The sequence below is a fragment of the Acomys russatus genome, chromosome 3 (genome assembly GCF_903995435.1).
Source record: "Acomys russatus chromosome 3, mAcoRus1.1, whole genome shotgun sequence".
Lineage (NCBI taxonomy): Eukaryota > Metazoa > Chordata > Mammalia > Rodentia > Muridae > Acomys > Acomys russatus.
Window position 1 is genome coordinate 26,411,917 of NC_067139.1, and position 20,269 is coordinate 26,432,185.

The window sequence follows — 20,269 nt, forward strand, 5'->3', positions numbered from 1 at the left end:
CAAGGTGGGCTTTCCCTGTGTAAGATGAAGTGAGGGGGTACAGCATGTGTCAGGTGAGGAAACAGAGTGGCTCAGTCTGTGTGGATGGATTAGATGCATGCATGGCAGCGTGGCTGGCTGGGTGGCCGGAAGGCTGCATGGCTGCCTGGCTGCATGGCTGCATGGCTTCAGGGGTGAATGAATGAATATAAGCAAGTGAGAAAGGCTGCTTGCAAGTAAGGGAGAACCTGAATGTCACAGGAAACCCAACAAGCCAGGAGATTCAGATCCGACCCAAGGACTGGGCTAGGGAGTCCCAGGGATAAAAAGCCAGAGACTAACGTGGCGAGCTTCCCGTTGCAATGCTGGGGAATGCTCTAGTGTGGAGAGAGAAGGGAGACCAGAGTGGCAGGCTTGTGGGTGGGTCCCCTGAAAGCCCAGACGGTCCAAGAGGCCCTGTGAATGGCCCGATGGCAAATGGCAGGTACTGAGTGGTAAGGGGCCAAAAGACCCAGGAGAGGGCGAAATGGAAACCTTTGTATCTTTGCCAGGTTTGGGGGGAACTTGCCAATAGGAAAAGCAACAAGAAAGGAGAGGCCCCAAGAGATGGGTACCTACTTAAAACACAGTGGTAGACATAGAACATTTTTCAGCAAATGCCAACAGCTTGATAGCTTTGGACAGCCAGATTTCACAAACTTCCTGCAGAGGCTCCTCCGTCATTCTTTCTCATTGCCATCTTCCTCCTCCTCCTCCTCCTCCTCGTCCAAGCTGTTCTCAAAGCACAGATTAAGAGCAAGGAGCTCCCGCTCCACATATCTCACGTGCCATTCGCTTATCTTCGCAGCCGTCCATCCAGACCGTGAGCGCCTGGCTCTCTGGCTTTTCATCTGCTTTCTCCCTTTCATCTATTTTTACCGTTGACATGCTACTATCGTTTTGTGGCTGCCCTCTCTTCCCCTTGCTGTCCTCTTACAGCCAAACCCTCCCTCCTTCTCTCCCCAACCCCCCCCCTCCCCGCCTCCTCTAGGATCTGCTTAGTGTTGTCTTTCCAGATTCCTCGGCTTAGCATACAGAAAGGCCACCGCATCTGTTGGCAGACTTGCCCCAGAAGAAGCACAAGAACAGAGGGGTCTCCAGACTTACTGTCCTCTCCAGGGTGACACTAGACAATAGATCTGCTTGGTCCTTGCTGGTGGTGTATCTGCAGTTATTAACCCGTCCCATGAGGGTCTCTAGCCTTACTCTAACCTAGACTTGATTGAGACCCCTTCATTCTAAGAAGTAGTGGCTTGGGGGTGGTTTTGACTGAGTCTTCATTTTGCACACAAGCTCTGCCTATCAGCTGACCCACGCAGGGTTCCTCTTAGGGCACCCGATGGCCAGTAAGGCATAGACAGATTGTGGTTTTTATGACTGCGTCCCATTGATGACCAAGAAGTGAGTTACTCTATACCAGCTTGTTAACTATGAGTCCACACCTCATGGGATGGATCACGTAAACAAATGTCCTGGTCACCAAAATATTAAGAATATAAGGTTTCATGAATGTGTCATCACTAAAATTCAATTCAAAACCAAATCCAAGCTGTTTTTGACAGCACGTGCCCATGTAGTAGCTTGTAAGTTTCCTGCCTTGGTTCTGAGCTTACATCACGTGCATCTTACGCAGCACATGCTGTCATCCTACATATTACCAAGGAATACTGCCCAAGACACCTCAGCTTGGAGTCGCGGCTGCCCTGTGTTGGGAACTGTAGTATTTTTACTGTGCAAACATTCCTGCTCTGTACAAGCACAGTGATTGAATTACAGAAAAAGAGACTTTTAATGTCTCCTGACATCATTCATTAGTGTGTAAATATCAAATTAGTACATCTGTGGGAGGTATTGTAATAGAATTCTTGATTGTAAAAACTGCTGTTTGAGTTACTGACTGGAATTTTGTAAAACCGCCATGAAATTAGGGCTGGACATTGCAGAATGTCTTCTTATTCCTTAAGCAATAAGTCTGAGAGCTATTGTACGTGGTACTTTAGAGCATTTGTTATGGATGTGTGCACACGCACACACACACACACACACACACACAGATGTATGTGCTACTCAGAGGACAAGCCTTGAGTGTCAATTCTCTCCTTCTATCATCCACATGATCCCTCAGGGATCAAACTCAGGTCGTCAGGCTTAGCAGCAAGCACCCTTACCCACAAAGCCATCTTGCCCACCCCTGTGTTTGGTATAAGTAACCCAGAGATGATTTAAAGTACATGGAAGGATAGTGTGGGGTCTGTGGAACACCCTGCCATTTTACAGAGAGGACCTGAGCAACCATGGGCTTGGGCATATGTAAGGATGCTGGACCGATTCTCCCCTTCCCCACCCCCCACCACCCCCACCCAACCCCCCTACCCGCCAATACTAAGGGACAACTGTAATTGTCCGAGAAATCCACAGATGGCGGAAGGAAAAGAGTGTGGTTTGATCTGTATTTAATTGGGAGATAAAGGTATTTCTGTAATTAGTACATTTGAGAGGAAGTCCAAGCACCAAGTTAGATTCCATGGAGTTTTCCTGCAGACCTGTGGTTGAGCCTCAGTCTTGCCACAAAGGCTAGTCATCGCTCAACTCACCCCTCAGGAATTTACCTCTCAGATGCAGACCCGGAGATAAGAGTCAAAGGAAGCCTGAGCTTGAACAAGGAGGCAAAGGCCTTTGAAGGGTTTAACTGGTACCAGCTTGCTCGGAGCAGTTTCTGTGTCTGTCTGCGACGTGGTGCCAACTGTGTAGAATGGTATGACCTTTCATCTCACCTAGATCTCTTGGGCAGCCTTCCAACAGGGGCTGGAAACAAGGTCTCAGGAGACCCAGGCAAACGGACCTCTGTTGCTCAGGCAAGAACAAGGCAGACACGGCTCAGTAAGCGGGACCATAATGCTTACACTAAGGCATTCTCCCCATCTTAACACAGGCTTATTTTTGCATACTCTGTGTACATGTAATTCACCATAAAAATATGACTGTCATTTCATTTTTTCAGATGGAGCCGAGACTTGTCATAATAGGTACTTAAAAAAAAAAAAAAAAAAAAAGGTTAATCCCAGCACTCTCAAGGCAGAGGCAGGTACATTCAAGGCAAACTTGGTTACATAGTGAGTTTAAGGACAGCTAGAGCTATGGGGAGGGAGGGAGGGAGGGAGGGAGGGAGGGAGGGAGGGAGGGAGGGAGAGAGAGAGAGAGAGGGAGGGAGAGAGAGAGAGAGAGACCTTGCCTCAAAAATAAAGGGCGGGGGGGGGACTAGAAGGTGGGTATGTTTGTAGGGCTGGGATGGGGTTGACAGACATGGGAGGACACACAGAATTCCCGTGACCCATGAGGAGCCTGAACGGTGTGCTGGAAAGCTGGCCATCGCATTGGGCACGAGTTGGGAGTTTGGAAGCCATCCTAATCTATGATGCCACAGAGGCAGACAGGTTGGGCATTCATTTTCCACATCTGGCCCCATGCGTTTCTGATACTAGACTGTGAGCCACTTGTTGGTTTGATGGGGGTGGGGTCGTGTTGATTGACATTTGGGGATTTTGGAATATGTGAATAATGGTTGAGCATCTCTAATCTGAAAATCCAAAGTGCAGCTACTATGAAGTCCATCATGTTGGCACTTAAAAGGTCTCAGATTTCAGGAGCTGGGTGTGGTGGGGCACGCCTTTAATCCCAGCACCTGGGAAGCGGAGGCAGGCTGATCGCTGTGAGTTCAAAGCCAGCCTGGTCAACAAAGTGAGTCCAGAACAGCTAGGGGTATTACACAGAGAAGAAACCCTGTCTTGGGAAAGAAAAGGTCTCAGATTTCAGAACATTTGGGGTTTATGGTTTTTCAAATACTCAACCCATATGATCCTGACTCAACCAGCCCCTTTGGGCAGGTGGCTCTTTCACTTTTCTGCATTGCATGACATGAAGTCTCTCCTGAGAGCCTTGGCCTTCCCTCTGCTATGTCTTAACAGAATACACAAAGAAAGCTTGTCAGGAAGCGCCTTTTTGTTGGCGTGGGGGTTTTTGAGATAGGATCTCATAAAACCTAGGCTGGTCTCAAACTTGCTATGTGGCTAAGGATGGATTTAAAGTCCTGATCCCCTGTCTCTATTTCTGGAGTGCTGGGATTATAGGCATGTGCCAGAAAACCAGCTTTATGATACTGAAATAGAAGAGTGTAAGATTTACTCCTCTGATGTAAAAACTGTGCCTTTATCTTTTTCTGTGGTCCAGCCTCTGCCACACACTCACAGATGCCCCAAAGCCTTAAGTAGGTTCTCTCCCACTATATCTTTTTTTTCAATCAAATTTTTTACATTAATTTATTCATATTACATCTCGATTGTTAGCCCTTCCCCTGTTTCCTCCCATTCCTCCCTCCCTCCCACTTCCCCCTTTCTCCCCTCCCCTATGTCTGTGATTAAGGGAGACCTCCTCCCCCTATATATGCTCTTAGAATATCGAGTCTCTTCTTGGTAACTTGCTATCCTTCCTCTGAGTGCCGCCAGGCCTCCCCATCCAGGGGACATGGTCAGAAAAGGGGCAACAGTGTTCGTGTGAGAGTCAGATCTCACTCTCCACTCAACAGTAGAGAATATCCTGTTCGTCAGCTAGGTCTTGGTAGGGATTCGAAGTTTACTGCCTATATTCTCCTTGGCTGGTGCCTTAGTTTGAGGAGGACCCCAGGACCCAGATCTGCCTGTCATAAAGTTCTTCTTGTAGGTTTCCAGGACCCTGTGGATCCTACTATTTCCCCATTCTTCTATGCTACTCTCGCCTAAAGTCTCAATAGGATGTCCTCTCCTCTGACCCACTTTCTTGGTAAGTAAAGTATTTCATGGGACATATCCCTTGGACTAGTGTTTTGATATAAGTGAGTATATACTGTTTGTCTCTTTGCTTCTGGATGAACTCACTCATTATAATTTCTGGGTCAATCCATTTGTCCACAAATTTCAGGAATTCCTTGTTTTTAATAGCTGAGTAGTATTCATTGCTGGTGGGAATGCAAACTAGTACAACCACTTTGGAAAGCTATCTGGCGCTTTCTCAGAAAAACGGGAATAGGGCTTCCTCAAGACCCAGCCATTCCAACCCTTGGAATATACCCAGAAAATGCCCTACCACACAATAGGGACATATGCTCAACCATGTTCATAGCTGCTTTATACATAATAGCCAGAAGATGGAAACAGCCTAAGTGCCCCTCAGTAGAAAAATGGACTAAGAAACTGTGGTACATTTACACTCTCCCGCTATTTCAACATTTTCAGAATAGTTTGAAGCAGATCTCTCAACTCCATGGTCCATGATTTCCACCTTCGTAGCTTTGTGGAGGCTGACAGAGCCTCAGCCCCAAGTCCCTTTCCTGCTTCAGAGCCCACAAAGTGGGCCCCCCTAATCAAGAGCACCTGAGGTGTGAAAAAACAAGGCCAGGCTGGAATCGCCTCTTCTTTAAAGACTTTATTTGCCATTTCATCCTTTTTCCCACCAATGCTCAAGCCATCAAAGCCATTTGCAAACAGCTGGAAGCATTGTTGCAGCAGCCCAGGCAGCTGGTTGAGCATGCGCACCACAGCCCAGAACGTCATGCAGGCACCAGTGGATAATATCCACTCAGGAGCCTGGAACTACAGATCCCAACCACAGAGGGAGGACAGGCCACCTCCAACTCCATAGTGATTTGCCTTGAAAACACTAAGCCCTGTTGCAGTCATTGTCCTTTATCTTTTAAATTTTTTCTTTTGTTGTTTAATAATAGAAAACAAAAAGTAAAACCTTCTATAATTTATAAGCTATTTTTTTCTATCTACATTATATATAAAATATAGACTCTGTTTTACTTTATAACACACATCTTTTCCCTTTGATAAATAACTTTAAAATATCTAGTATACATGCCTTGCCTTTTTATATATAAGTTTGGTTTTATACATATACATACATATATACTCATGTTTGTCAAACAATAAATATACACTAGACAGTGACAACCAAACCAATGCAATTTTGGTTTTAAAAAAGGAAATGAAAACAAATAACATACTATAAAAGCACCAGGCAGCAAACAAAGCCGTAATTGCTAGAAAGTTCTCCCTCCCCCTAGACAAGGGACAGGGCAGAATAAAGGAGCGGGTCAGGTAATAGGCTTTTGCTTCTTTGCCTGGGATGTCCCTCGGCACTATAAATATGCTGTTGCATTTCTTAGAAGCTATGGGGCTCATTGAGCAGCCTAGCCCTTGTGGTGGCTGCAGGGGACAGCAGAGAGCTAGACAAGGCACAGGAGACAACCGTGACATGGTGACCCCATGGCCACAATGACTTCCCTGCTCTGCTGGCCCAGGCAAGCCTTCATCGCTGCACTAAGCATCAAGCATTTCAACTAGAATCTTCGTTTTATCACTCCGTTCTCTGCTGGTGCAAACAAAAGGCGGCAGCAGGTCGAGAGTATTCAGTAGTGCAACACGTCAGTAGCCTGGAAGAGAGCCAGAGGCTTCGGCGGCCCTCTCAAGGGCTCCAGCAGATAAGGACCCTGATGCAGGGGAGAAAAGGTCAGTTGGGTCAGCAGGCCTCTCTTTACGAATGCAGCCGCTCAGATTGGCACGCTCCAAGGAGCCCACTGACCTCTCAGAGGAAGCACAGGAGGGCTTACCACCACTGCAGAGAAGTTCTAGAAGACCCAGCTAAACTTAGGGCATGATCTACCTGCCAAGTGCTGACCGGTGTGGGCCAGCGGGACAAACAAGTGCTGGAGATGACTCCGGAGCTATATGGCAGACTCCAGAAATTTCTCTTCTCCCCCCCCCCCACCCCCACCTTGCCCAAACAGGATGGTCTGACAGGTGCTATTTTTCCCAATAAGTTCCCGAATGCCATCACCATGTCCCGTAAGCTCCAGGGGTTTAGTGGGCAAAGGAAATCACCAGAGGATGGAGCAAGAGTCAGAATGAAGGTCCCTTCTCCAGCAGTGGGACAACTGGCAATAGTAGAGTGGGCCTCAAGTCCTCTTCAGGGTGGACATCTGTCCCCTAGCCTCCATAAAGACAGATGCACATTAGAGACAACCCTTCTGTTAAAGTCACAAGGTTTTCTGAATACTTTTAAGACATAATTGAGGCTGGCGGGGTGGCTGAATGACAAAGAGCTTGCCTAGCATGCACAAAGCCCTGGGTTCTATCCCTCACACAGCATGTTTGTAAACTGCGGGTTTACCTGTCACAGCTCAGTGAACACTGTGCAGGGGAGTGGGGCAGGTCTGAGCTCTCATTCTGACGTCTCTTATCAAGTAGCCAGCTGGATCACCTGGATGAGCCTGCCCTGCCCTGTGTGGTAGCCAGGAGGGTGCAGTAAGTCAGAAAGAAACTGCCAGTCAGGAAAACGGGCTCCCCAACCCAGGATCTACCACTAAAGAAGTGGGTGACTGTGGCCATGACAGTCCTTTCTGAGAGGTGAACAAAAGAGTTTGATAAATGACACACTCTCAAGTTCTTTCATAGGCAACTGGGTCGGCTTTCTCCCTAGGGCATCATCAACAAAGCAGATTTCCTCCAGTGCCCACTGGAAAAGGAGGCCAGATCAGAGACCTGGTTCATAGTCACAGGTCAAGTTCAATAGCTACAGTCACTGGACAAGGCGAAGTAAGAGGAGTTTGATGATACAAATGCATAGTTGAAACCTAAGGCCCAGACAGACCTAAAGCTCCCCCCGCCCCCCACTTCCTGGGGAAGGATGTCTTCCTATGTTACAAGCAGGCCCCAGCAACAAACTCCAAGGCCATCCATCACGGCCAACAATGCTTAGAAAGTCCCCAGGGCTGAGGACTGCTGGGTCACTGACAATTACAACCCAACATAGGAAACACCATCTTAAAAGCAGCTGAGTGACATTTCCATCTGGGGAAGAGAACAAGACAAAAAAAAAAAAAAAAAAAAAAATATCCCCAACTATTTCTTATAACTGCCAACCTGCTGGCAGGACATCAAATTTTGCATCCTGTTCAACAGGACAGTGTTGTGTGGGCCACTCTTCCTACAGCTGTGCCTTGAGGTGGGAGCACGCCTCCTACAGGGCTTCCTGAGGAATGCTTTTCCTGGCAAGAACTACAGAAGTACACACAAGACCCGACACAGAGATGTGCTGCCAGGAAAACTAAGATGCTTTGAAGGAATCCCATGATGCAACTTTACCACTGAGAGGAGAGGTCTTAGAGGAACTCAGAGTGGCCACAGGAGTCCTAGTCGCCAAACTTTGCAGATAACCTGGGGCATTCCCAAACACTCTGTGTGTGTGTGTGTGCGTGCGCGCACACTTGCTTTTGTAGAGGCCATCAGCAGTATATATAAAATGATGGGGAAAAAGGCAAGGAGAAACCGAATGGAAAGGCCCCTAACAGCCTCTGTTCCATCAGGCCTTTAACCCATGTAAAAGAAATTAGAAAGAGGTTGGGGTATTGCTGGGCCTTAGATCCAAGTCAGTTGCAGAATGTTGTCCAGAGCTTGGGATTTCAGCTGCACATTGCTTTTGCTTCAGCCACTCAAGAATCTCCACATGGAAAGGCAAAGGCTGGATGAACAGTAAAGAAGCGCCCAAACCCATCTGCTGTCATTTTTACACTCGGAGCACTGCCTACCCCTCACTCCCTCCTGTCTCTACCTCTACCACATGCACCCCAGTAGGTAAGATTCCAGTACACTTACTACTTCCTCCTGCTGCTCTCAAAGAATACATCCTATTTCTATGTCCCCTAGCCGCAAATGTGAGGTGTGTGCTTGTTTTAACCCCTGCATGTTTATCACAGAGATCTCTAGGGGGAACCTCTCAAACATCATGGGAGAAGTTCTTAGGTAACTGACTTGGAAAAATGAACTTCGTAGAGTCATTGGTCACACCCCCTGCTTTAATCCTTAATATAGCTTTTCAGGGTGGCTGGGGGGGGGTGGTGGTGGAAATTACTTCCCTAGAGAGCAATTTACAACAGCAGGACCACCACCACCCCCGCCCAAAAGCCTATGATGTGGCCATGTGCACAGATCAAACTTTTGGTCTGATAACTGTGAACCTGGAACACTGGCCATGAAGGGTGGCAGCCAATCAGGACCATGGAAGGTTTCAGCTGAGGCCCCAGGACGGAGGAGGGGTCCTAGCAAGGCAACACCTGCCCCTTCATGCTAGAAAATGACCATCATTCTACTGGCATGACTATCTCTGTGTCTCATCAGGATCTCAGGCAGGAACACTGACTGGACTCTAGGCAGACTACATATAGGGACTAGTCTATATATCCAGCCTTAAAACTGCCAGGTGCCTGCTGAAAGCTAGCACAGCGAGCCAAGAAAGTCAATCCCATTTTCAAAATGTATATGATTGACCTTTCTTTCAAGACCAGACTCAAATTGTAAAAAGGCTGTTTAGTGATACTGAGGCCAACAAACATTTACAAAGGGATGTGTCTATGTGACAGTTGGCTTTGTCTCAGCCTACTTCTAAGCTAGTACGTGACCAGCTTTAGTTTCAAATGAAGGGTAAAAAAAAAAAAAAAAGCTACCAGGAGAGAAAGTAAAAGATGGTTTTTTGTTTTTCCAACTTGAACCTTCTCCACCTATGTACACCCCTTTCTGGGCTTTAAATCCCTATTTTAGAAACACTGGGAATTATGTTTCCTTCTGGCTTGTTGTTTTTATACCTATTTTAAGAGTTTCCAAGGCTGGGCGTGGTAATGCAGAGGCAGGTGGATCGCAGCAAGTTTGAGGCCAGCCTGGTCTACAAAGCAAGTCCAGGACAGCCAAAGCTACACAGAGAAACCCCATCTCAAAACCAAAAAAGAAAACCAAAAACAGAGCTGTCAGAGTCCTAAAAGCCAAGGCCAAAGTTAAGGAGAAAAACCTTGACTTGTCTTAAGGGAAAAGGAATCTATGGGGTGAAACCAAAGGCTTCCTATTTAAACCTACAAAGATGGGAGTCCTAAAAGATTTTCTTCAGGTCAGCAGTTGGGCCTTACAGCAACCCTGGGGCTGGGCTCGTGTCCCCTTCTTTTGGAAAGCTCATATTGCAACACTCAGGCAGGCAGCTACAGTCAAGCCCATGTCACATTGTGGAGTTCTTAGCACTGCCTAGAAAGCCTGGTGGCAAGATCACTCACACTGGCCCCGCCCCCGGCCCCGCCCCCTGCTGAAAGTGGGCCCTGAAGTAGCTCCTTACAGCCTGTCTGTCATCTTGGGCAGCTCAGAGGTACAGCTTACCGCTTCATTTGCTCTCCATCATGGATGCCCACGGTACCAGGCTAACAGCAATGAGCCAGTTAGATCTAATGCGTCCTAGGAGACAGAGAAATCAAGGAAGCTGTGCACTTTGCTACCAAGTACTTCAGATCCTTAAAGCTAAACACACAATGCCTTCCTGGAATTACAACCTTCTCGCCAGCCCCACCACCTCCTCCACCTCCCTATGACAAACAAAACAACCTATGTAGACATTTGGTGAAGTACCCTTTCTTTCCAGGAGGGGGCGCCGATGGAGAGCCTAGTTCCCACTGAGCTTGTCATCTGATACAGAGCCTTGGCTTGCAAAGAAGGCCAAAGTTTGTGGGTGGATGAGGTAGGGCGCAGGGGGCAGACCCTCCTTGCTTCTCACAGTAAAAGACTGCAAAGGTGCTAATTAAACTTCCTTTTTCTTATCAGATACCCAGTTATGATGGCAGGCCCTCCTGAATAGGAGACCGGCCTACCACCACCTTTGACCACGGGGCCCTCTACCTGAGATGGGGACCACCTTCATAGTGCTGTGCATTCATGCTGCCCTCCTCCCGTAATCCCCACCCATGACTACCCACTCCACTGTGCATTTCCCCCTAACCGGCCCCACTCAGCAGGATTGAGTCCACCAGGTCCCAGTGCTAACAGTAAAGGGACATCCTGCTTCTGCGCATGGCCTCACTGATCAAGTAGGCTGGGCTCAGCTCTGGCTCCTCAGTCATGATGGCAATGTTCTGCCACTCTCCAGTCTGGCTGGACCTCTTGATGGTGTCTACCACGCAGAGGGCATACAGGCAGTCGTCGAAGGTGGCAGCCATGGTAAGAGGCCGTCCGTCCCACGTGCGCCGGTCATCCTGATCCTGGAAAGCCTGGCGCACTGCCTGCATCATCTTCATGGTGCCCCGCAGGTAGGGCGAGGGGATGTCGCTGAATGCCTTCTCGGGCAGCAGGGAGTTGCTCACGGATGTAGTGTCCTGCAGCAGCAGCTCCTGCTCTGGGGCGCTGTTGCGCTGCCCATAGAGGTCGGTGCCCACTGCCAGGAGCCGCCCCGCGGAGCCCACCACGGTCACGTCCTGCTTAAACTCTCCGGGCACGTTGAAGTTCAGGGTAACGGTGCAGCACACTCCACCCTCCAGCACCATCTGGAAGGTGCAGAAGTCATCGCTGGTGATCTGGCGGATGCCCTTAATGTGGTCCGTCTGCTTGACAAAGGTCTTGAGCAGCCCGTGGACCTTGACAGCCTTCTGGCCCGTGAGGAAGGTGAGCAGGTCGATGATGTAGGTGCCCACAGAGTGCAGGCCGCCGCCACCCATCAGGTCATCGCAGCTCCAGTTGTACTTCTTGCCCAGCAGACTGCCGCTGTGCACCTGCACCTCACACACCAGCAGCTCGCCCACGTAGCCCTCCTCAATCAGCTGTTTCATGCGAACGAAGGCTGGCAGGAAGCGCAGCACATTGCCCATGATGCTCATGAGCTTGGGGTAGTAGTGGGCAGCCGACATCATGCGGAAGGCGTCCAGGGGCGTGGCAGTGCGGTCACAGATGACGTTCTTGCCTATACCTGGGGAGAGGGGAGAACAATAGATCAGTGTCCTGTGTGGAAGGAACGCTAGGGGGCGCTGTAGCCACCAAGGGAGCACCTCTGGATTCTCCCACTCCACAAACTAGCCAAATAGGATTGGCACAAACTGGAGAAGAGAGACAACAGATACTCGTGACCTTCCACACACACACACACACACCTAGTTGCACCCTGCCTGAATCCGCTTCCCAGTTCCACATGGCACTAGGTTTAGTTTGGCTGTCCCTTCTCAGGACCACACATGCACAGTAAGAAGCCATTTTTAACTCCTGGAACCCGGGTGAGGACAGAGGCTCTGGCAGAGGAATGAAGTAATGATTGCTTGCATCGCCAGATGCCATGTAACTGTATCACACAGCGCTCTGACTACAGGTTCATGTTGCCAAGGACAGATGTAAACAGAGTATCCATCCCTACAAGGATGGGTGACGAATACTGACTGCCAGCATCTGCATTACACCTGTGGACTATAGAATCTGGCTATGATCTGTGCTGTACCCTACCTCGAATGCCCCCCCAAATCAAACCATCTAACAGTCATCTCTTTAGTTGTATTCTCCTGGACATGATAATAACCCTTTTGGAATTTTTTTTTTCTATTACGAAAACTATGAAAGACCAAAACAATCCACTTCGCCATATACACCCCAACTGAGCAGCGGAAGGGCAAGCCTTGGCAGCTCTGTCGATGAAAAGATTCTGATGAGCACTCTGGATGAATATGCACGGGACACTACTCCACCCAGAAATCCGTGGATAGATCCTTGGGGGTACAGTGTCTCTTCCTTTGGGCTGTTGGTGCATGTTGCGGGTCCCACATCCAGTAAGTTCCATAAAGAAAAGAACTAGCTGTTGCGAGTCTTATACCCAGAGCCGGGAGCGTCCTGCACACACCCTTACCTGGCCCCAGCCCTCTGCCTGCAGCCTGAGAGTCCTGCTTTGCAGATGGGCGTTGGTAACACCCCTGCATACTCTATCCTTGAACACCATAAGCAACTCCTGCCCCAAAGGTGCTTTGTACCTATTATTTATAACTCAAAACCCTGGAACTGTATAGATGGCCAAGAATGGTAAGGGAACTGAAGTGCAGCCTTGAAGCGGAACAGCAAGCACTCTGGAGGCAGAAGCAGGTGGATCCCTGTGAACTTGAGGCCAGCCTGGACTACATACAGGGTGAGTTTCAGGACACCTGAGGCTACATAAAGAAACCCTGTCTTGAAAAAGAAAAAACAATAGTGAGTCATCACGGGAGATGGTGGCCCCAAAGACCATTCAACGGCAAGAGGACTATGATGCAGTGGTATATGAACAGGCTGTATTCATCCACATGGTATGACTTCATCTCTCCTTAAAGAGACAGAAACACATACTGGAGGGGAAACATCGTTTACAGTGGTTAACCCCTGACTCTGGTCATTAGGGTTGGGATTGACCTTTCTCCTCCTGAACGAGGGCCTGACCATCTTAGTGGGTCCTCTCTCACCGAGCTAAGGTACCCCAAAGATTTGTGTATGATCTTTATAGCATACTATGATCAGAAAAAAAACAAAAAAACAAAAAAAACAAAAACACTAGGTTGTTTTGTAAACTTGAAGGAGACAGGGAGACCTTAGAAGGCTCTACTCAGAACCTTGTGTCTTGAATCTCTTCTGGTCCTTGGGCCCCAAGAGCTGGTACATTTTGACAGGCTCGGGCTGCACGCATGCTCCTCTTGCTCCAGCTGTTTTACAATCTCTTTGCATGTGATGTTGGAGAGTAAAATGCTTGTTGCAGGCGAGGCAAGACCTCTGCCAGCAACCCACTGCCCTAACCCCCTTCCTTTTTATTTTTATTTTCTTATTTTTTTGAGTTAGGGTTTAGCTAAGTTACTCAGGCAGAATTTTAATGCCCACTCAGCTGGGAACTATGATCTTCCTGCCTCGACTTCCCAAGTAGCTGGGATCAGAGACCTGCCACCACTAGAGAAAGGGGTGCTTTGGACTCACCTTGTTTGGTCTCAGGAGACAGACTATGCTATCTCTCTAAGGAAAGGATGAGAGAGGCCCATGGGTAACCACCCCATATCCTCCTGGCAGTGGGAGACATGAGGTGTGGTATGCAGCACCCCTCATGACAAACGTATCTTCCCTCAAAGGCAGAGGACCCCGAGCTTTGGGACTTCAACAACCTCCCAGGGCACTCACACTGCAGCAGATGTGGCAGAAGCCCTGGGAACAACACACGGGTTCCATCTCTGGACACACAGGAAGGGCAAAGCGCGTGAAAAGCAAAAGATGTAGCTGAGAAAACGCACTTATGTGTTTGTAAGCCCCAGCCGCTTCCTGGACGCTGCGAGGGTTCCGTCAAAGTCTTCCAGTGTTCACAGCAATAGGAGCAGGCATGCCGAGCAGCCACTGCAGCTGTGGCAGATAGCAGCCACACTGCGACTTCACCACGGCCACTGGGAACCATCGTCCCACAGCTGGCCCACTGAGAGACCTGTCCTCGCATCCAGAAGTGAATGCCTTGGGATACTGCCACATCTGTCCACGTGGTCTTGTGTGATCAAGAGTGGGTGGCAGAGAATACACTGGACTTTCTGGGGCCTCTAGGGAAAGCTTTTTAACTGTCCTCTGCATGGCCACGGACGTTAAGCCAGACATAAGACCTCTGTATCTAAACTAACTTCATTTTTCAGACCAGAACCCCCATCAACAAGTAAAGTGAGAGCTGTTTGGTTATTAAGGAGAAAGGTGGGAGCTGAGGCTGGGAGGCGCAGGAGGTGGCACAGGAGCCTAATGGAGGGTAAACATACTCTCAGCAGGCTGGCGGGGGGTGGCGGGGTGGGGGTGGGGGCTGCTGTTCTTCATCACAAGCAGCTAGAAGCCCTACTGAAATGAGGTTTCTTCCAGCCCGCTGAGTATGTTTTCTGTCCATGGGCTAAATGCCCACAGCCTTTGCAAGGAGGAGGAAGTTTCCAACTGTGAGATACCAGTCCCAGCTGTGAGCAGCTGTTTCCCTCATCTCCGCCAAGCTCAGGGGTCTCCCAGGTTGTGACTAAGTCCCAATTCACATCTTGACCTCCAAGAGACCAGTACTTCTGTGCGCTGACACCTCCATGCAACTGTTGCCTCCACATCCCGGGAACCTAGGTGAGGCGCCTCCCAAGGACAAACACGCTGGGTAAAGACACCACCAACTCTCTGCTCTCCCGTGGAGCAGGCAGAGGGTGGCAGCCACCCAGGAACCAGAGCCCAGAGCTGTCCCAGGCAGAATCAGCCTGGATCTTCAGAGCACCCCTCCCTGCTGGCATATTTCCAAGTACACACTCCCTTATCTAATCAGGATGCAATCTTCAAGACCGATGCCAGGTTCCCACGCTTCCTCCCCATCATCCACTTGTGCCTCTTATCCTCTGGAAGCCCCGGGCAGCTGTCCAGCAGATTGGCAAAACCCCCAAAAGACATTCCATCAAATAGAGCTTTCTCCCCTTATCGGAGGATAAAGAGAAGCCCTTTCTGCTGGTAACTCCTTACCCCAACTTATACCCTGACCCTTGACCATTCTGCAGGTAACTCCTTACCCTAACTATACCCTGACCCTTGACCTTTCTGCAGGTAACTCCTTTGTAGTCTGACCCTCCAATACTCTCAGGCACTGGGACCAATAAGTGTGAAAAATGAATAGGAGCTCCCAATCCAATTAGTAGAGGAAAACAACCAGGCAATGAACATTGACAGGTGCAGATCTGAGAGAGGAGCGAACAATGCAATACAGCATAAAAGAAGGGCGGCCCAACTGCTTTGGGCAAATGAGAAAGCTCTGCTTAAGAGGTGACATTTTAGCTGGGTTCTGAAGCATGTGTTGGAGTTTGCCTAGTCAACATTCAGATGGTGTCCCATATAGAAAATGATTTAAAACTAAGGTACTTAGCACAGGATCCAGAAGCCACCAAGCCTGGACTGTTAATAGAATACTGTGACTCTATTGTGCAGTGCAATTTTCTGAAGGTTAGGCTCACTAGATTCCTAAAAGAACCCACCATTCAAAAAATAAGCTGGGAGTCTAGAAAAATGGTTCAGTGGTTAAGAACATGTTACTGCTCTTCCTAAGTTTTGTTCCTAGCACCCTCATCAGGTGGCTCACAACAGCCTGTAACTCCAGCCCTAGGGGACTTGACACCTCTGGCTCCCATACCTACCCATACACAGATACATAAAATTTTGTTATTTTTTTTTTTCCCCAAGACACAGTTTCTCTGTGTAACAAGAGCCCTGACTGTCCTGGACTCGCTCTGTAGACCAGGCTGGTCTCTGTCTCCAGAGTGCTGGGATTAAAGACACACACACTGTACCCAGCTGGGGTTTTTAGTTTGGTTGGTTGGTTTGTCTTTTGAGACAGGGTCTTAACTATGTAGCTCTTTCAGGCCTCAGAGATCTGCCTGCTTCTGCCTCCTTAGTGCTGGGACCACACTCATCTCTTAATTTTTAAAATCAATCTTTTTTGTTTGTTTTCATGGTTCAAATAGAAGCAGATCTCGAAGGGAAGGAAACAAACAGGAGGGAGAGCCAAAGCCCTGGCTACAGCAGACGCCATCATCTTCTCAGTGGCCTGCCACCCAAATGGAGAACATTTACCAGTAGCCAGCTCCCCTCACAGCAGCCATCATTTACCTCTGGCCACTCTCTCTCCTCCCAGCTCCTCCTTGCCCCTGCTCCACCCCCACCCACCTCTCTCTCTCCTCCCAACTCATCCCTGCCCCTACCCCACACCCCTCTACTTTGACCCCTGTTTCATTCCCCAAGGCCTCTCTCTCTCTCTCTCTCTCTCTCTCTCTCTCTCTCTCTCTCTCTCTCTCTCTCTCTCTCTCTCTCTCATACACACACACACACACACACACACACAGCATCAGTATGGACAACTCGTCCAATCCTACCTGCCTGGCCCTTCCCTCGTACAAACCCCACTCTTTAATTGCCTGAGCATCCTGACAGACACTACGTCCCAATTCAGAAAACCCATCTGATCATGAGGGAAAAATGACACCGCTTCAAATAGTGAGTACAAGGGACTGCAGCGATGGCTCAGCGGTTAAGAGTAAATCCAGTTGTTGTAAAGGATCTGAGTTCTGTCCCTAGCACCCACGGAGGCAGGGGAGGAGGCAGCTCTCAACTGTCTGTAACTCACTCCTGGGAATCTTTATGCCTCTTGCTTCTGCAGGTGTCCACGTTCACAGGCACAAGCCCCACCCCACCCCCAACACACACAGGTAAAACTTTTCTAAAGTAGCAACTACAGCCATGTGCTAAGTACTTACTTCCTGCCAGAGAAGGCTAGATGCTTTACATGCTCCTCTACCATCCAGTCCTCCCGATCCTGGGAGGCAGACTCTAATACAGCTGTGGAAACAGAGCCTCTTGCCTTGGGCATTAGTCACATCTGGGACTTGAACTGGTGCCTATCGGGTTTTATACACTGTCCCCATCTCTGAGCACCCTAGCAGCCCTGCAGCATGTTCCCCAGTATTGTATGCTACAGGGGCCTAAACACAGAGCCAGTGTCTGCAGCATGCAGCCCCAAAGGAGGCTGGGAAGAGAGCATGTGACCATAGAGAGCGAGCATCAGAAATCAGGGCAAAGGAGGCTGGGGAGCCTCACGCACAGCTGGGTGGCATTTCAAGGCTCAGAGCAACTTGATTAAGTTCCCACCCTAATTCTGAACTTGAGATGGAAATGGGTCAGGGTGACCCATATTCAGCTCCTTGGTTACAGCCCTGGGTGCCATCGCTGGGCTCAGAAAGAGGGTCACCACTAATGAAAGGAACTGAGCATGCGTGGCTGGGCAGTGATAGGACCTGAAATGGAACTTTAAACGTAGCTGTGCAGACTTTTCTACACCAGACTCCCTCCAAGTCCAGCACGACCCCCACAGTCCCCACAGAGGCAGGATAGAGAGATGACGAAGCACGGGGCCATCTACTCCAAAGTCCTCCAGGAGACTCTCCCCAGCACAATTCACACAGGTCACCTAAACGCGAAGAATATTTCTTATGTAGAAGTATTGCTAAATAAGCAAGTTAATATAGCAACGGTCCTGCCTCGCGGCCTGAATGCCTGTAACTCGAGGAAGGGTTTCATGCCTTGCAAGCAGGACTGTTAGCATGTTGCCAGCGGAGGTGTCCTAGCTGCCTGCAGCCCTATGATGCAGGCTCATATAAACTCCTTTGCAACCCCTCAAAGATCCTAATCAGAAATGACCTAGACTCTACAAAACAGCTGTTGTGAAGACAATGAAGTGTGGCTCCTCCCAGAAGCCCACACCTGGACATACCGCCTGTATCCCATAATGCCTTCCTATTAGCTCTGCTTCTTATATTTGCTAAACATGTCTTTTAAGAAGCATCAGCTGTGCTTCTTTCGGGCACGTCCTGAAATTCTTTCCTTCAGCAAAGCCAAGGACCCGGCTTTACCCAAGCTGAGGTCTCTTAAATAGGGCCTCCTTGGGTCCTGCTGGCTGTATGTAGCATATTGCTGTCTCCACGCCCACCATGGCTCCAGTGTGCTGCCTCGGTTCCCTTTTGCACAGGAGCACTGTGAAGAATAGAAATTTCCCATGCTGTTTCGTGAGCATTGCTATCACAGAGGGATGAGACCACCAATGCTATACCTCTCCAGAAGGCTACAGTAACACAGAAGATACGTTGTTGAGAAGTCACCAGCCAGCTCCTCCCAGCCCAGACATTCCCAGAAGTGTTGTTTTAGGCGGAAAATGCCCTTCTCTCCCCCATAGCTCATGGTGTTTGCTTGGAACTTTTGGGAAGTGTGTCATGGAAGGCCTTGAGGTTTATATTGCACCTCCACCTCCTGCCTCATGTCTGCTTCCTGTTTCTTGTCCCACCTGCATGCCTCCTGCCATTATGTCTTCCCTTCCTTCAAGGACTAAGTGCCCTAAAACTGCAAGCCAAGTTAAACCTTTTCTCCTAGAAGGTGCTTCTGTCAGGGACTTCTGCTAGCAGATAAAGAGCTTCACAAGCCTGCCTCCAGGTTACCTAGCAACAGCTGACCATCTTCACCCGCCGCCACCACCAGGGGGCCCAGGATAAAAAGGACAAACCCACCAACCATCACTCTCTTACTCTGTCTCTCTCTGAGGCGCCCCTTGCTCTCTTCCCTCTCTCGTCTCCCTTTCCACAATAAATCTCATACCATGCGTTTCGTGTGGTGTGTATTTCATATTTAACAACTTGGGCACAGCAAGGAGAGAAAGCTGCTGCTTTTGACCTAGGGGAGGTTAAATGCGTGTGGAGATGACATGCCCATCAGCAGGAGTCAAAGCGCTGAAGCGCCCCTGGTAGGTGGATCTGGGGAGAAAGGAAGGGTAGGAAGATGGAGGAGGAAAAACAATCAGGACTGTGCCTCAGTGGTCACGATTCTGGGGAGCAACCACTCTTGAGTCCTGGCCACGTTTCCCTACTCGGGACAGAGTCCTAGAGATCCACCAATTGGATCCTGCGAGTAGAATTATGGCGCTAAAGCAGCCATAATGTCCCCATAGATGTAATCGCTTTGGGTGGTGGTGGAAGGTGGGGCAAAAGGCAGAATGCTGAACCATTAGCCCATCAGAGTCACTAAAAAAGAAAATGCAAATGACAGTGTCCCATGAGATTACTAGACCTGCCAACAATTTCATTCCTCAACCCCCTTGCAAGATGGTAGCTTAAAACAGCCATTAGCCCAGCTGGAGAGGAAATACAGAAATGTACATTGTTTTATCCTCCATAAATGGAGTGTGAGTTCTCATCAGAACTCCTGGTGTCTCCCAAGGCACACAGTCTTTAACCTAACTTTACTGCCTGCTGCTTGAAGCCAGTCTTTTCAAGAGAAACACCTCTCTGTGGGTAAGAAAGACCACAGGCTTCAAAAACTAGGCAACATCTCAAGCATGGGAGCGAGGGTGGGGTGGAGGGGAGGGAGACAGGGGCAGGGGTGTATCTCCGTGGGAGAGCAGTTGTTTAGCATGGACAAGGCCTTTGTTCCATCCCCAGGACTGAAGGCAGAAACAATAGAGAAAGAAGGGAAGAAGAGAAAATAAGCCAGGGGCATTGGCTCACACCTGTAACCCAGCTCTCAGAAGGTACAATTGTCACAAATCCACAGCCAGCCTGTGCTCTAGATGAGACCCTGTCTCACAAAATAAACAAGGAGGAAGAGAAGGAAGAAGAGGAGACAACCCTCTAAGAGGGGCTCTGTTTAGAGGAGGGATCTGAGCAGATAACCCAAAGGTTTTTAGGGTTTTTTAGTGTTGTTTTAAAAACAAGTCATACAGCCCGAGTTTCTGGCCTCTCTGGAAAAGTGGAAAGCTCAGGGCCGGGCGTGGTGGCACACACCTTTAATCCCAGCACTCAGGAGGCAGAGGCAGGTAGATCACTGTGGGTTTGAGGCCAGCC

At 49.1% G+C, this 20,269-nt stretch overlaps 1 protein-coding gene across 1 annotated transcript in view; it reads right to left on the bottom strand.

Moving 5' to 3' along the window:
- Positions 1-10,356: 10,356 nt before the first annotated feature.
- Gfod1 (glucose-fructose oxidoreductase domain containing 1) overlaps positions 10,357-20,269 on the bottom strand; it is a 97,169-nt gene continuing 87,256 nt past the window's right edge. The window contains exon 2 of the mRNA XM_051170558.1: positions 10,357-11,823. Within this exon, the coding sequence (XP_051026515.1) occupies positions 10,904-11,823 (920 nt within the window). The 3' untranslated portion in view covers positions 10,357-10,903. The remainder of the gene's footprint in view (positions 11,824-20,269) is intronic.